General features: G+C 51.5%; 1 protein-coding gene across 2 annotated transcripts in view; it reads left to right on the top strand.

Annotated features, from left to right (window-relative positions):
• Positions 1-16,909, top strand: part of IQSEC3 (IQ motif and Sec7 domain ArfGEF 3) — a gene marked incomplete at both ends in the record, with an annotated part of 103,443 nt that overhangs the window by 69,412 nt on the left and 17,122 nt on the right. For both annotated transcript variants that reach the window (XM_081310908.1, XM_081310907.1), the window contains 3 exons: positions 1,450-1,611; positions 16,008-16,130; positions 16,589-16,755. In XM_081310908.1, coding sequence (XP_081167034.1) covers positions 1,450-1,611; positions 16,008-16,130; positions 16,589-16,755 — 452 coding nt within the window. The remainder of the gene's footprint in view (positions 1-1,449; positions 1,612-16,007; positions 16,131-16,588; positions 16,756-16,909) is intronic.

Genomic DNA, 16,909 nt, shown 5'->3' on the forward strand with positions numbered 1-16,909 from the left:
CAAGAGAAGGAAGGAATTAAAGGAGGAGAGGGAGACAAGGAAGAAAGTATGAAGCAAGCAGAGATGGACTAGAAAAAGAATAGGGGAATGGGAAGAGAGAAATGAATGGCCATAATTCAGAGATCCTAACCTGACTATTCCTTGCAACCAGAATGTGCACAGACAATGCCAAACAGAGGAAGCAGACATGCCCCTCTCGTGGAAATTCAAAAACCATGAGATACTCATCACTATCCATTCACCCCTTCCTTCATAGCCCTGATGTCTCTCCTGCCTACATGTGTGTTCATTTATTCATTCAACTATTATTTATTGAGTGGCCAGGCACTGCAACTACAAAGATGAGTAAGACCCAGCCCCTGGCCTCAAGACACTCACTGCTGTTCATAGTTCAGCTGACATAAAGCATCTGCTATCTTCCCAATAATATCTAGTAATATGTATTATGCCACTTATAGAAAAGAAAATGACTCACAAAAATGAGGCAGGTTGCACACTGTTCAACTCTAGTACAAGGCAAACCTAGGGGAAGCCAGAGTGGACTCCAAATCCATCTCTCCTTTTCCTCCTCACCTGATGAGCACAGCCTCGCCCTCACCCCTGCCTCCACCCTACCCCCATAGCCACAGCATCAGTTCTGCCTACACATAAAAACACTGAGATACTCCTATCCCTCAAAGCGGAGAGTCTCAAACTATCCCTCCTGAAAGACCAGTTTGGTTTTTCTCACCTAATATGTTGTGGGCTGATGCTTTTGTAAAACACAATAAAAATGAATTGCTAGAAAAACAATCACATGCTTGGTTGTCCCGAAAATGTCAAAGTGCTATAAAAGTTTCCAAATGCTTACCCTGAACCAGTAAGATTCAGCCCAGGGAGCAGCATGGGTTTGCAGACTGCACTGAGAGCGCAATTGCCTTAGGACAGGGCACACACCCACACGGAGAGACTCACACTGGAGATCAGTAGCCTTGTCCACCATGCAGAGGAAAGGAGGGGGGCATAGTGGGAGATCTCACCTCTTTTCCCCCTCCCTCTCTGGACTCTAGGGTGGGGAGCCGAGATTGAGCTCAGGATACAGGTAAGAAGGAAGGGCCTCCTCAGTAGACCTGGGAGACCACAGGGTAAGATCCAGAGCGAGAAGGCAGGGATAGAGAAGGGTGCTATGCCTCCACTTGCTCTGGACTTCTCTTTGCCTATGCAAGACCTCCACATTAACCTCCTTCCGGCGCCGCCCCCAACCTCTGTGTGAGATGGGTCAGGTGAGGGATGCATCAGCGGACACACCTCTGCAGCATAAAGAATCCTGGCATCTCCTGGGAAGTTGGTTTCCAAGGACCTCCGGGCCCTTTTATGGGTTTCACGGGTAGGAAGACAGAGAGGATGGAAGTCAGAGACAGCCTTGGCTCATTCTCTACTACTACTCCCCACTTCCAACCTCTCCTCCAGAAACCCTGACAAGGGCATCCAGTTCCTGATCTCGCGCGGTTTCATCCCGGACACCCCCATCGGTGTGGCCCATTTTCTGCTCCAGCGTAAGGGCCTCAGCCGCCAGATGATCGGCGAGTTCCTGGGCAACAGCAAGAAGCAGTTCAACCGCGACGTACTAGAGTGAGTGTCCCGCGCTCCGGGCTCCCCTCCTCACCATCCTTCCCACACCCCACCCGCCCAGGTTCTCCAGGCACCTCCGCCCAGACTTGCGAAGTCTCAAGCGATTTCCTGGGTGAAATCTTTGCTCCAGCCCCGGCAGCTTCTTGATTGGCCGAGGGAGGTAGAGTCACGTGATCTTTAGCCAATCACTCCCCGCAGAACCAAGCCTCTGTCTCTACCTGGGAGTCATTCAGAGTGTGCTGGGGCCAGGAGCCATTAGAGTCGCTAGGGATACTTCACATCAAAGTAGCTTAAAGTCCACCCACCCTGCCACCCTCCAGAGTAAGAAAAAGAGGAGGAAGAAGAAGAAAGTGTGTGTATGGCGGGGTGGGGGGGGGGAATGTATCAGCGCCTGGTCATCTCTGCCAGGGAACAGCCCCCTCAGCCCACACTCTCACTGCCACCTGTCCAGCCCCCAGGACACGTAAGCTCAGGCACATTTTTCAGATCAGCGGGGGCAAAACATGAAGCTGCAAAAGAAAGGGGACTGGCTTGAGGATTTTAGGAAGAAAGAAAGAAAAAAAGAACTGATTTCATAGAGATAAATTAACTAACAGGATGGCAACAAAGAAAATCATCTCAAAGTCCAATAGAAGGATGGGACCATGAAGAGCTGCCTTTCCCAGTGCTGAGCCAGTATCTCCATCTACAGAGTGAAAGGGCAGGGATGGCATTGCTTAGGGACTGAGGATCAAAGTCTTGGAGCCCCTGCTTCCTGGGGAGGGAGGGTGAGACCCCTGCTATTCCCCTGTGTTCCTTCTCTCTTTCACTATGCCCCCTAAGCTCACTTCTTTATTGACCGTCACCCTCCTTCTGTAGGGACCCTCCCCACTTCTCTCCCTTCTTTTCCTTGGGTACAGTCAGCAGAATTGTTTCTCCAGAGGTCCTGGAAGAATCTGCCCCTTTTGCACTTGCCTCTGAAGTATCAAGGGCCTGCTGAGAGAGGGGCAGGGACTCTTTCTGCCCCAGGGTTGGGAAGCTTAGGGAGTTACCCTGCCTGTTGGTTGTTGGTGTCCCTGAGCCAGGGCTGTGTTACATACCTGTGGAATGGCAGCAGGGATGCAGGGTATTGGATTTTGAAGGGTAGACCAGTTGCCTTCTGATAATGGACTAGGCTGGGCATCCCATGTGTCGATGTTATGTGGGAACAGCCATGGCTTATAATCTCAGGGGACTTACAGATCCTGAAGACAGACCCTGACTTCACTCTTGGGGTGTTTGAGTGCAGGTAGGAAAACAAGGGCTTAGTGCTATCTGAGAGACCTTGAAATCCCTGGACGGGCCTTAGTTCGGCAAAGCCAAGGTCCTGCCTCTGACTCCCAGAACTGAAATCCAGGATCTGATGCTCTCAGTGCAGATGAGAGCAAGGTTTGGGAAAGGAAAGAGAATAGATAAATGCTCAACATTTCCCTTTGGCCCTCCTTTCTTCTACCTCCAGGTCCTCTTACCCTTTATCACCACCCCTGCCATGTGAGGTATCCTACAGGGGTGTTCCAAGGAAATGATACAGAACAAAGCGCACATCAGGACATACCAAAGAGAGATCACATTTTCTTCATTTCCCTCTTGCCCCCCCATTTGCCCCATTGTTGTGGCCTTTTCACATGCCTTTGTCCCTTTCCATTCTCCTCACTTTGCTCTTTCCAGCTGCCCCATGTTTCCAGGGGACCCTGCTGTCTCTCTGCTCTGGGGACAAGAGTGGACCTGCTCCTCTCACAGGCTCTGAATGTTTTCTTCTGCCCTCCCCAGTCCCTATGTGGCCAGTCTCTGGATCCTGTGTGCCAGGTCCACATTGATCTGAAAAGTGGGGAACAAGGAGTTTTTCACCAGGCCAGGTCAGGCCGAGCAGCATAATGAAGACTAATTGCCGTCCTCCCTGGTGACTGAGTGTGGGGGAGGCTGAGGGAGCCAGCATGGGGGCCTTGGGGCTGCAGACTCAGACCAGTCACCACAGCCTGTGCTGGGGAGGGACCAAGCTGGGGACTGGGCCAGCTGCTGAAAGGAGTCAGGCTTGGAGTAGGTGAGACTGGATTATGCCTTGGTAAGCTCTTCCAGTGGGAGAAGGCAGAGGGTGGGACCAAACCTTGGTCCTGCAGCTCTCATTCTTCCTGTTCCTTAGTGCATTTGTCACACACTGGTTGGCACCATGGAGAATCATCTGCCCCAAACACTGGGGTCATGCTTTGTCATTCTGTCAGGTATCCCATAGCAGCCCTCAGGCTCCAGGGCAATGATGGGTGTCAGGATTAATAGGGAATGAAATGACATTTGTTATTCATTCAACAAACATTGAGTACCTACTGTACTTTTGAAGATAGGGCTGTGCTGGTCATCCTGTGTGTGTGGCGGGGGTGGGGGGGAATAGGCGTGGCTCATGGTGTCAGAGAACTTACAGACCCAGACATCCATGGGGTGAGGTGAAAGATGGACATAGAAAGCAGGTAGACCACAGGGCCTCCTGGGTTTGGGAAGGGTTGTGTGCAGAGCGGAGCCCCGATGTTGTCCTAGTGAATGTCTCCATGCCCCTCGATTTATTCTGCAGCCAAGGGTTCTAAGGTCCTAGCACACTCAGCCTCTGAACTAACTCAGCCCCACAGAAAGGAGCCCCTCCTAATTTTTGTCCAGGGACGAGGAGGCCTACTCCTACAGAGTGCCAGGAGGGCATGGAAAATTGAGAAAAGTCAGGCACTGGCAGCACAACTAGGACGCTGGGGCTTTGGGCCTTCCCTTGCTGCTCCATCCCCCTATCTGGAACCTTTCAGGATTGGCTGCTTTGCCCTTCCTCCCACCAGAGCAAACACACACAATAGCAGAGTCTCCCCATGCCATTTGCCCAGGCCCAGAGAGCTTCATTGGGATTCTGCACAGCTTCCCTGCCCCCGCCTGGTGGCATTCAGCAAGTCGCATCCCTTCTATACAAAGCTGTTTGTTGAATAAAAGGACATAAATCACCCATCCCCTTGGAGACTGAGACAGCCCAAGCCACGGCATGCCCCAAGAAGGAGCCCAACGAGGAGGATAGAGGTGGAATGCCTCTCGGGGGAGAAGGGTGTGGGGGGGACAACTCTTAGAAGCTAGGATGGAAAGGAGGAGAGGCGGGACCAAAGCCCAATCTGCCCCCTCTGCTGAGTCTGAACATCATGGAGGCCCTGACATGAGCTTCCAGAATGGGCCCTCGGTGCTCTTGGAAGCCAACGTCTTGGGCTTTTGTGTCTCATTTCTACAGAAGACACATTCCAAAAAGGAACGTATTGCACCAGACTTTAGCAAGTAAGAATGAGCTCCAAGGGCCATGCCTGCTCCAGGGTTTACCAGCCAAGCTTGTTTGTTGGTTTTTCAAGGAGAAGTCAGTCTCAGTTTCCACATTCGTAAAATGGCCATAAAAGGACCTTCCTCCTGCAAATTAAATATTTAAAACACACAGGAAGAGCTTAACTCAGTAATCAAAGCTTAGTAAATGTACTGTAAATGTTAGTTATTTCTGTTATGATCTTTCCCACTTGAAATCGCAAGACAGAAATCTCTACCCTGATCCCAACCCAGGGAGACCTTGAACATCTCAGGTCTGGATTGAAGTCAGGTCTGCCCACTGGATGAAACCTGGCTAGACTTTCTGGAATTTGCTGAGGAGGGGAGAGATGATAGGGGAGCTCGTTCTCAGGACCACCCTGCACTTGGGACAGCCTTTCTGGATGCAATAAGAGCCAGACCACGGACAAAGTCGGGATCCTTTGAGGATATGTGCTTCCCTCTCTGTTTTCACATGGCTGGGAAATTTAGCTCTGCTCTATTTCCTTCCCAAAATGTTCGCTTCAGCAGGTTTGAAAGCCAGCGGATGGGGTAATGTTCCGTGTCGACAGTGAGCGGTCTCCTTTCTGGCCTGGATGAGTCTTTCCAGTGTGACTCACATGCACACGGAGGGCACTGGTATCCATCATTTCCATGAAAATGCACAAAGGGCAACTTCTGCGCTGAGCTGCCAGCAGAAAATGTCCTGTGTATCCCTTCCCTCCGCCATGGTTACTCCTTCCTTTGTGATGTTTGGGTCAGATTTCATTATTTCATTTCCATTCAAATGTGTTGGCCAGAGTATAACAGATTGTTCTTTTTAGGGGACATTTCAAAATGAAGACAGATTGTCTGTCAAACTTAACAGACTGCAAGGCTCTGGCCTTTCATCACTGGGAAGAAATTATTCAAGAACATCCTGCCCATGGTGCTGCGTGTCATCTCAGAAGAGTTCTCTCATTCCTGAGGAACTCCCAGGAGGAGGAAAGGGAGAGCAGGCGAGAGCAGGCGAGGGCCCAGGCAGACTCATGGGTCTAGAGGAGGATAGAAGGAAGCCTGGGGCGGGCAGGAAGAGAAGAAGTGGAGTTATTTCCACCGCTTGAAAACTTTGCACTCCTACTGCCTAAAGGAATGAAAGGCAATGTGTCTCTGTGAAAAGTGGTGTCTTTGAGGGACTGGAGGTGCAACTCCGTGGTAGAGTGCTTACTTAGCATATAAGAAGCCCTGAGTTTGAGCCCCGGCAGCACAGCAGAAAGGAAGGAAGACAGACAGGCAAGGGAGTGTCTTTGGCTTATGGCCTTGACCCTTACCTCTCCAAGCCCCCCTCCCATCCCCTACCTTGCCACAGATAGACAAGGACTCTCCTGGACAGTAAAAATCGTCATGGGAGTTGAGGACTCCCTTCCTTCTATATGTGGACATCTTGGAGACCCTAGTTGAGGGGGACAAACAAATCCAGGGTTGACAATACCGTGTCAGTGTGGTCACTTCCACATGTGAACTGGACATCCTGCATAACGGACATCCCTACCACTCAACCCCTTCCTGATTACTCAGGCTCTAGCTCTAGAGGGGTCTCACTCAATCCCTGTGTAACGTTCAGTTGTGGCTCCAGCTGACCACTTTGTTGTTGTTGTTGTTCCAGGTATTGAACTCAGGGGTGCGTAACCACTGAGCCACATCCCCAGCCCCTTTTGTATTTTATTTAGAGACGGGGTCCCCCTGAGTTGCTTAGGGCCTCACTAAGTTGCTAAGGCTGACTTTGAACTCATAATCCTCCTGCCGCAGCCTTGGGAGCTGCTGGGATTACAGACATGCGCCACTGAGTCTGGCCTGACCACTCTTTCATGTGGAACTTCTAGGAGGGGCTTTCAGGGAGTTACCCTTTCCTGAGGTCTTGCAGCAGGGCGTTGGTGAGGGAGCAGGCTGGGAAGCACAATACTGACAGCTCACATATATCAGGCATCGACTGTGTGCAGCAGGTGCTGTTCCAAGATCTCACATTGCGAAGCCTCATTCTGTCTCTGCAATAGTTTTTGTGAGTGCTGTTCATTTCTACTAAATGAAGGAACCAAGGAACAGAGAGGTTAGGTAGTTTGCCTACAGTCACAGAGCTCATCAATGGCTGAGATCTAAAGCCAGGCCAAATAAGCCCTTAACCCTATAGCATCTAAAGACGTGTTCTGCATGCAGTTATAGTCCTGGTTAGTCCACTTGCAAGCACAGCACCAAAAGACCCCTGGAATGATCAGCTAGTTCAGACCTCTTATTTACCTAGGTAGAAATGGGGGGCCAGAGAGAGGATTCCACTCCATTTCTCTAGTGGCAGAGAAATGGAGTGGAATCAGATCCTCTTGCATCCTTTGACTCTGCTTTATTTGCTGTGCTCTGATCCTGTCATCTGGGAAGAAAGCAGAGCTGAGAAACCAATTCATAAGTCTCAAGAGGTCTGAGCTAGATTCAGCTTCCTCTCTCTGCTGTATGTATATTTTAAAGGGCCATCAGATGATTGTCTAATGATGCAATTTCAGGCACAATTAATTGGCAGTGAAGGAAAAGGTGTTTTTCTTGTTTTGTTTTTTGTTTTTGTAGTCCTGGGGTTAAGAAAGGGTATTTTATTTATTTATTTATTTTTATTTTTTGGTACTAAGGATTGAGCCCAGGGGCACTTAACCACTGAGCCACATCCCCACCCCTTTTTGTAGTTAATTTAGAGACAAGTTCTCACTGAGTTGCTTAGCGCCACACTGTTGCTAAAGCTGGCTTTGAACTCGCCATCCTCCTGCCTCAGCCTCCCAAGCCACTAGGATTATACTCATGTGCCACCATGCCTGGAAAGGAAGGATATTCTCAATATCTAAGCTAGAGGGGACTTTGAATCCACTCACTCACCTGGCCTGTCACTCACCAGACGTGGTCTCCAGGTACATAATGAAAACAATAGTATATAAAGCCCTGTTGTATTTAGGAACTTTACACACATTATCATCTTAAAATTCATAGCGTCCCTGCCCAGTAGATGTGATATGCACGATCTCTGTTCTCTAGGTTAGGAATTGAGGCACAGAGAGGTCCATTGACTTGGACTGAGTAGCTAGAGGAGGAAACCAAACCGAAACCCAAGGTATCTGACCCCAAAGCTTTGACTTCTTCCCGTGCCACCCACTGTTACTGGCGTGGTGTCTTGCTTCTCAAAGTGTGGTCCCCAGACCAGCAACATCAGCCTTACCTGGAAACTTATTGGTGATGCAAATTCTCAGTCTCTGGTTCTACTGAATCAGAAACTTTTGGAGGTAGGACCCGGCAGTCTGGGGTGCATAAGCCCACCGAGTGATCCCGTGCAGGCTGAAGTTTGAGAACCACTGACCAACAGTGATGCTGCTGAGTCTCTGAGGAAGAGTGTCTCAGGCGTCCACCTTGACTCCTGATTTGTCTGGGTAGTTGGAACTCAGTTCTGTGGATTCCTGAGTGCTCCAGGTGTGACTGGCCATCATCCCTTCTGAGGGCCCCTCAAAGGAGACTTTCTTTGTCCCTGTGTTGTCACCAGGAACACCCTGAGTCAGCTTCTCCCTGCTCTGTTTTCTCAGCCCCATCATTTTCCCCAAAAGCCTTGACCTCTGTGGAACATGTTATGAGTTCTGACTAACAGAAATAACCCTCCGGTGGACCGAGAGATTTTTAATTAAATCACATAAGCCAAGAATCACAGAATCCAACCAGGTTTCTCCGCCCCGTGGCAGACTCCCCCTGGGGCACAGCTCCATACTTCTTCCCAGGCCTCAGCTGGGGCCTCACCTTCTAGATCCTTGCCATCTCTTCTGGCCCATTAAAACACCCTGCTGTTGCTATCACCTATTTTCAGCTCCTAACCAGTTCTTTTGTCTGCCAGACACTGTCTTGCTCGCATTTAAAGACAAAAATTAAAAAATGAGATGACGGAATTCATTTTGATCACAGTGGCATAGGACGCTTCATTTCCCCTCCACACAAACTGATTCCACACACTGATCAGTGTTAACAAGCAATTTGATGCAAGATTGTACCTGTTTATACAGATGCAGGAACATCTGTGCTTCTGCATCCCGAGCCCTTGTCAGGTACTTGCTGCAGCCTCTGCGGAAACCTACGGGAAAGAGGGAGGCCCAAGCAAAACCTGCACAACTCGTGATTCTCTCACCGATCAGATCAGCAGCACCTCCCAAGACAGGTCCAAACAGGCTGCCTTGGAAGCAGTCCAGTTTCCCCTGGTTGGTTCTCATCACTGACTCACTTGCATGTGTGGCTGAAGGAAGAGGAAAGCATGTGTACCCCACACCACTCACTGCCTACCCTCTGGAATCCTCAGGGTCATTTCCCTTCAGTTGTGTACAGGTCTGGGGTCAGCTCTGGATGATCTTGACAAAGCAGGCTAAGCAATCCAGTGCCGCTGGGTGGTCCTTCCAAAGGTGCAGGCCACTGGGAGTTCTTCTCCAGTTGACCACATGCACAGGTCCTGTTCGTTGGTCTCTCATTCATTCATCAGACAGAACACGTATTGAGCTCATACATATACTAGGGATACAGAGATGAGAAGAGCTGCCCTATCCTGAAAGAGCTCAGATGTAAGGAGGGAGGACAGGTAAGCACGTCCTGATCCAAGCAGAGAAATGCCATGGCAGACCGGAGGCAGATCCAGGGTACAATGGGTGTCAGGAATAAAGAATAATGTGTGCGAAGTGCAGAGGCCTGAAAGAGGGGCCACCCGGGGGAAGAGGCGGAAGAGGTGGAAGAAGCTGAGATGCTAGTGGCACAGGCTGCCTTTTTTTGCTGAGGAACTAGGCTTTCATACTAGGAATGTGAGAAGGCCTTGAAGAAATGTAAGCAGGGTAGTAAGTGACAGACTGAGTGTCCTAGAAGGACTATTCTGGAAGATGGTTGGAGGAAGGGAGGCTATTGCAGTAATAGTAGGAGAGGGTGAGGCCCTAAGCTGCAGCAGTAGCCACCAGGAGCAGGGGAGTAGGCAGAGCCGAGGGGTTGTGTCACTGTGAACAACCTCCAGAGCTAGTGAGAACTGGGGACACTCCGTCTTTGCATATGGGTATGTTGGTGCTTCATACCACTGCATTGGTACCAATTATACCGAATATGCTGTATATGTTTTCACTTTAAGAGGGAGGGGAATGCTGGGCTTGGGGACATTTCATCTGCAGAATTTATAAAACTAGACATTGTCAAATATTTACTCAAGCAACTCAAACTGTTAAATATCAGGTAAAACAAAAGATCCCTGACTTGCCTGCAAGAAATACCAGTGCATCCTATCCTCTCATGAGCATTGCCCAGTGATGATATTCCAGCCACGGCACCCCAGGTGCCCTCAGCCAGCCAGATCTCAGAAGTGCCCATCAAGTGCCAGTCAAATGCATAGAGTCAGTGGTGACACAAGAGCTCCGGTACTGGTCTTTCATAGAGATCAGTCAAGAAGCAAAGTAACTAGTTAGTAAAGTCATTGCAAGAGACAGGGAAGAGTGGTCAGTGTGTAGCAGTTACAGTTGTTGGAATAGATAAGGCCATCTAGAAAGGGGCCTGGTGACTGTCCCAAGTCAGAGGCCAGATAGAGGAGAGAGGCACCTCCAGAGAAGAAGAGGGCAACCATCGGAGGGATGATGTTGCCAACAGCTGGTTGGATGAGGACAAAGAGTCCACTGGATCTGGCAACATGGTGGTCAGTGGTGACCCTGTCAAGAGAAATTCTAAAGGGGTGCTGTGAATAGATGCTTGAGTGGAGTAGACTGAAAAATGAGTGAAAATGAGGAAGCAGAGCACAAGAAGGGTCATCTTCTAGAAGCATGACTGCAAAGAAGAGTAGTGAGCATTGAAGGGCTAGGGTAAGGTTTTAATTTGTAAAATAAAAACACGCACGCATTTGGGTGTTCATGAGAGCAATTCATAGAAGGGAGAAATCAAACCATATGCAACAGCATCTCAAACTTAACATGACCAAGACAAGTTTTGATGTCTTCTCCACTAACTGTGTCCACCCCATGTACTCATCTTTGGGAGTAACATCTCCGGACTCCCAGTGAAGCCCGAGCTCTGAGATCCATTGTCTCCTCCTTTTCCACCCTCCCACATTCCTATCACCTAAGAGGTTGCTTGGATCAAGCACTCAGTTTGTCTCTGCTGCTTGTGTCTCTACCTAAGCCTCATCACCTCTAGCCTGGATCTCTGCTATAGCGTCCTGACTCAGGGTCCAGCTCATTCTTGTTCTCTGCTTCATCCCTTTCATTCATTCTCTGCCCAACAACCAGAGAAATCTTAAAACAAAATGGATCACGTCACTCTCCTAATCATTCCCTGCCTCTGTATTCCACCACATTTAGGATAAACTCTAAGATCTTTCTCTGCAGGCCATGAGAGAAATGCCCACCTCCATAGTCTCACTGTCCTCCATTCTCCCTGTTACTCTACACTACACTCTCATTGACCCTTTCTAGGTTCTTGAAAGTTCTTTCCTACCACGGGGCCTTGGCATATGCTCCCCCTTCCTGTTCAACCCTACGTATCTTTAAGATCTCAGCTGAAATGTCATGTCCCCTAAGAGGCCTTTAAGGACACAGCAATATAAAATATCTCTGCTTCGTCCTTTCATGGAACCATGCCCTTTCTCTGCAGAGAACTCATCACACATATAAAGAATTATTTTCAACTCTTCATTTAATGTCTGTCTCTCTCCCAGGACGGAGACTGTGTTTGTATTTTTTGCCCACCCTTGCACTCAGGAGTCACTCAATGCGTGTTCATTGAAAGAGAGCCAGTCAGCCAGCCACTACCAGGGTCAGGAAAAGCTCTAGAAGTAGGGAGGTGGGAAGTCAGAGCCCCTGCCGTGGGCTGTGTGCCCAAGCCAGCTCTGAACTGCAGGTGCCCACACAGCCTTCCTGCTGGCTACCGATGGACAAATGCCTCCTCACACACCAATAATCAGCCTCCACACTGTGTTGGAACATACCTCCTGAATTCCTCCCAGGCCCCCACCAGGCATCTGGGGAAGATGGCAGCCCCCAGGGAGAGACACATTAGCACCAGCCACTGAGCTGCAGAGAGCAGTGGGAAGTGGGAGACGCAGCCCTGCTTAGACCAGGAGATGCCCACAAGGAATGTGATGTGTGCAGTCCCCCTGCGGGGCCGACTCTCCTGTGAGCATCAGTTTCCTGAAAATGGCTAATACTGCACAGGCTTGAGGAGATTAAGTCATTGTGTGATTAGTGAAGCACTAAGAACAACACTCATTAAACAAGAGCCTCCCACTGGCATTTGGACCACATGCTGCCCCAGCGGACACACAGGGGTGCACCTGAGAGGGCCCTGTTGGATCCGAAAGCCTGCTTTCTAGTAGTGGGAGTGTGGGACAAGTCCCTATGTAGTCTCAGTTTTCCTTTCTGTAAAATGGAAAGAGAATCCAACCAGGGAAGACACCTGGAATGTATGATGTTATTTCCTTAAAGGTGATCAACAAGGAGAGGTGACTGTCCTGGGTCAAAGTAGGAAGGATTTGATAAACTGTCACCAGTCTGCTCCCCACAGGGATTCCAGGGTAGGAAAGAAAGGTGGAGGGGGGTGGAGTTTAAAGGGCTAGATGCTGCAAAATAGAAGCCATGGAAAGAGAAGCAAAGAGGAGAGAGGAAGAAGAGGTCAAGGTGCTGGCTGAAAGGTACAGGAGAGAGGCCAAAAGAACCATGCTGTGAGGGACAAGGATTGATGATGCTTCCAAGGCAGCAAGACCCTGAGGAGAAGGTCCACAGGAGCAGCACACTGGGGGACACACAGTCCCCTCCCAGCCACCTTCCTCAAGAGGACACAGAGTGCACCATGGGGAGCATATAGCACCTTTAGAGACCGGCTGTGGGCTCGCCTTTCTCTGGGCTCTGGCTAGGGGACGTCAGAATTGGGGAGTGGGTTCTGCATCGAGAGGAAGCGGCTTGCCTTGGGGAGGAGTACAGAGACTACTCAGCCCTTCCCCTCCCCTACTTGGCAGTTTTGTAGTCGGGCAACTTGAGTTTTTGCCCCCAGGGTCCGAGAAATTCGGGACCATCTAACGCCCCACGGTGGTGTTGCAGAGAGGAAAGCAGGAATAGGGGGGTTGCGGGCATCCATATTTCCTTTCATCCCTCCCACATGACCTCTCACCTCCTTGCACTGGAAGGTGCTGAATTAGAGGCTGCTCCAGCTCCGAAGCCCAGATGTCCTCCCCTGAGGTCCCCCCAACCCGCAGGCCCAGGAAGGAATTAATCCAGCACTCCCTGTTCTGTGGTGGGTGTTTCCACCTGGCTGATCTCCCAGCCCAGCCTTTGGTCCAGGGCTCTTGGCTCATTACTGGAGCTTTTAACCACAGCCCCAAGCCGGTGAGCGGGCAAACCGGCTGCATGTCACCTGAGTGGAGGACGGGAAACTAGGCCATCGTGCTTGACTGAGCAGATCCCACCCTCTCCAGCTGCCACCTCCCCCAATGGTGCCCTGGCCTCCAGCACACACCTCTGTCATTATTTTTGCAGGGGAAGGACTGGTCCAGAGCTCTGGGGCAGAAGGAACATGGAGAGAGGCGGGGTGGAGGGTGGGATATGGAGGAGGGAAGAGAAACCAAGACCTCAGTTCAGGAGCCCACAGGGAAAGGCAGGGGAGAGGCTGGGAGGGTAGATGGACAAATGGGAGCCAGTCGTGGGGAGCAGCTGGGTGCCAGACCACAGGGGCCAAGGGTCATCCTGGGAACCCTCCAAGGAGCCAGGCTTGTTGGTCTGCATTGACCAGGCTGGGCCCGCTGTCCTCCTGCTTGGCCTCCTAGGTATCGGGGCTCCTGGGGTGAGAGGACACAATGTGGCTTTCTTCTGCTTCATGCCCTGGCCCACCCTCCTCAGTCTTCCTCATATACATCATCTCTCTCTCTCTCTCTCTCTCTCTCTCTCTTTTTCGCTTTCTCACTCTGTCCCTCTCCCCCAGCTCTCTCCCCCTTTTTAAGTTGATCTTTCTCCCTCCTTTTCTTCCTTGCTTCTCTCTTTCACTCTCTAGCTTTCCCTTTCTCTTTCCCTGTCTGTCTCATTATCTTCTTGTTCTCTGCTTCCTCTCTTCTCCTTGGATCTGGTCTCCATCACTGGGTCTCTTCCAGAAAAGCATTGCTCTGTGGCTCAGTGGTGCTCAACCATCCCCTGCTGGGCTGGGCTGTGGGGACTCACAGATGTGGGCCTGATGGTGCTGTCCTCAGAGCCGTATTACAGCTGGGGAGGGTGCAGGGTGAGGTAATGGGAGCCACCGGGAAATTGGAGTATCCTCTCACCTGGCTGGACCTGCCCAGTCATCCCTCAGTGCCCACATACTGACATTTTTGGTTCTTATGCTCAGGCAAGGTTCTTGCCTCCAGCTCCCAGCCCATCTCTCCCCGATTCCTAACCAGGCAGACAAGCCTGAGAAGAGCAGGCCTCCCTGCAAGCAAGGGGAGCTTGCAGCTAGCTGATCATGGCCATGGCCTTGCCCTTGGTCAGGAAGGAGAGAAGCCTCTAACTACTTCTCAGCCCTACCCTCCCTCTTTAGAACTCATTGGTGACACTCTCTCCTTTTTAACCCCTGTCCCTGAAAGAAGTGGGGGAGGCAGACTCCAAGCCCACCAAGATGCCCTGTGGCAACTCCCCTTGCTTTCTCCTGACAATTGACACCAGAGTTGGGGTCTGTTGGTCTTCTAGGAACATGGAGAAGGTGGGTCCTGCTCAGAGCCCACCCCTCGCGTGGCCACTCTGCAGATGTTTTCTGAGCCATTGGTGGGTGTGCTGTGCACTGAATCACGTGCTTGTAGCCATGGGCACACCTTGGAGGGCCAAGGAACTGTGAGAGGTGATTAGTGCCTGGGGTTTAGATACTGTCTTGGAGTTGGCCAAGGGTATGGGGGCTGGAGTCCTGCCCAGCCACATGGTAGCACTGGGAAGTGGGGGTCAAGGCTGCAAGGAGCCAGCAGGGAGGAGAGAAATGGGGTGGGGGGGAAGAGGGAAAGACAGCTCTGAGTCTGTCAGCAGCTACGACCGCCTCGCGCTCTGTGATCAGCTTGCGGGGAAGAACGATACTTAGATGCTCAGGGGAGGTCTGCAGCTTTGCCGGGCCTCGGTGAGCAAGGCCCATGGGGCCACCCCCAAGGAGGACAAGGCAGGATGTAGGGGCTGAGGAGGCCCCTGGGGGTGATCCAGCCCAGAAAAATGAGACCACTATTAAGCAGGGGGATTGGTTGATGTCCCCAACTCCTCCTCTTCCCACTACTCACTGCAATGGGACATTCGAGGAACCCTTCAGGTTGCGAGTGGCATTTCAGGTGGAAAGTCCCTTGGGGAGCAGGGACTCTGACCTCCTCCCTCTTCAGAAGAACACACTGAGGCTTAAAAGGGGGGAGTCCATTAACTCAAGCCACAAAAAGCTCAGCCAAGGACCAGGACCAGAACCTGGCTCTGTGCGTCACAGTGCCCCATCCCACATTAAATCAGATATATCATTTACTCCTCAGGGATCCCAGCCTACCCAACAAGACTCCCCTGAGAACTGGGGTTCCCCAACAGGTCTTTGAAAGATCAGAAAAACACCTTCTATTTATTTACTCTGTCTCCCAGGCTGGTCTCAAACTGCTGAACTCAAGTGCTCCTTCCTGCCTCAGCCTCCTGCCTAGTTGGGACTCCAGGCCGCAGCTGTTACTCCATTTTTAAGCTTGCTTTCACTCTGGGCTCTTGGGACTTGGAGTAGGAGGGTCTGACTTCAGCCTCCCCCTGCCTCTGCGGCCTGGGGCACCGGCTGACTGCTCTGCGCCTCAGGTTTCTGGCTTGTGAAATGGAGGTTACAGCCTGTGGCCTGCCTGACAGGGCTGTTGTGTTGGTAGAGAGGAGGTACGAAAACACTGTGCTCTTGGGTTATTCCTGGAAGAGTCCTGAGGGGAAGTGAGCTTGGGAGACCCCATGTCCATCCTTCCTGCCCACTTCAGAGGGCCCTGGCTGTACATCCCGCAGCTCAAGTACAACAGAAGGTCCCCACCTGTCCTCACCACCCCTCCTTCCACCTGCCCTCAGCTGCGTGGTGGATGAGATGGACTTCTCCAGCATGGAGCTGGATGAGGCGCTGCGGAAGTTCCAGGCTCACATCCGTGTACAGGGGGAGGCCCAGAAGGTGGAGCGGCTCATAGAGGCCTTCAGGTAGGACCCTTCCCCCTCCACATGTGCCCAGAGCCTGGGAGTGTGGGTGGGGTAGCAGAGCTGCTGGGACTCCAGAGACCAGAGGTGCTGGGGGATCACTCTTCTGAGGCAGGCATGAGGGTGGGCTGGAGGGAAAGGAGAAAAGGAAACAAAGGGGGCCGAACCCCTTGAGCCCTCTAAGCTGGCAGCAGCATGGGGCCCTCCAGATGGACTGCCCATCACTCGTCCCCACCAGCCAGCACATCTGTGTTGAGCATCTGTGTGAGGCTGGTCCTGGGGAGCACCTGGGGTGCAGTGCTGCTGGCCTGTCTTCTCAGTGGGGAAGAGGACTGCCCTATGGGGCAGACCATCATCTCCCTGGGCCCAAAGCCCTTGAGAAGCTGGGTCATCCCCTCGACAGTCCCCACTGCTGGAGCTTGGGAAGCTCACGGTGCCACCCTGTGTCTCCCCCACCACAGCCAGCGCTACTGCATGTGCAACCCTGAGGTGGTGCAGCAGTTCCACAACCCCGACACCATCTTCATCCTGGCCTTCGCCATCATCCTCCTCAACACCGACATGTACAGCCCCAACATTAAGCCTGACCGGAAGATGATGCTGGAGGACTTTATCCGGAACCTTCGAGGTGAGGAGGTGGGGGCCAGGCCAGTTCATTGTTAATTCTGTTGAGTCTGAGACCTAACTGTAGATTGTCACCTGTTCTCAGGGTCTGGTCACCCAGGGCAGGCTGGGAAGGTTGCTTGCTCATCTTCAAAGCAGAAGAGGCCCTTGGGCAATGT

This window comes from Spermophilus citellus, assembly GCF_964194105.1.
Source record: "Spermophilus citellus genome assembly, chromosome: 10".
Lineage (NCBI taxonomy): Eukaryota > Metazoa > Chordata > Mammalia > Rodentia > Sciuridae > Spermophilus > Spermophilus citellus.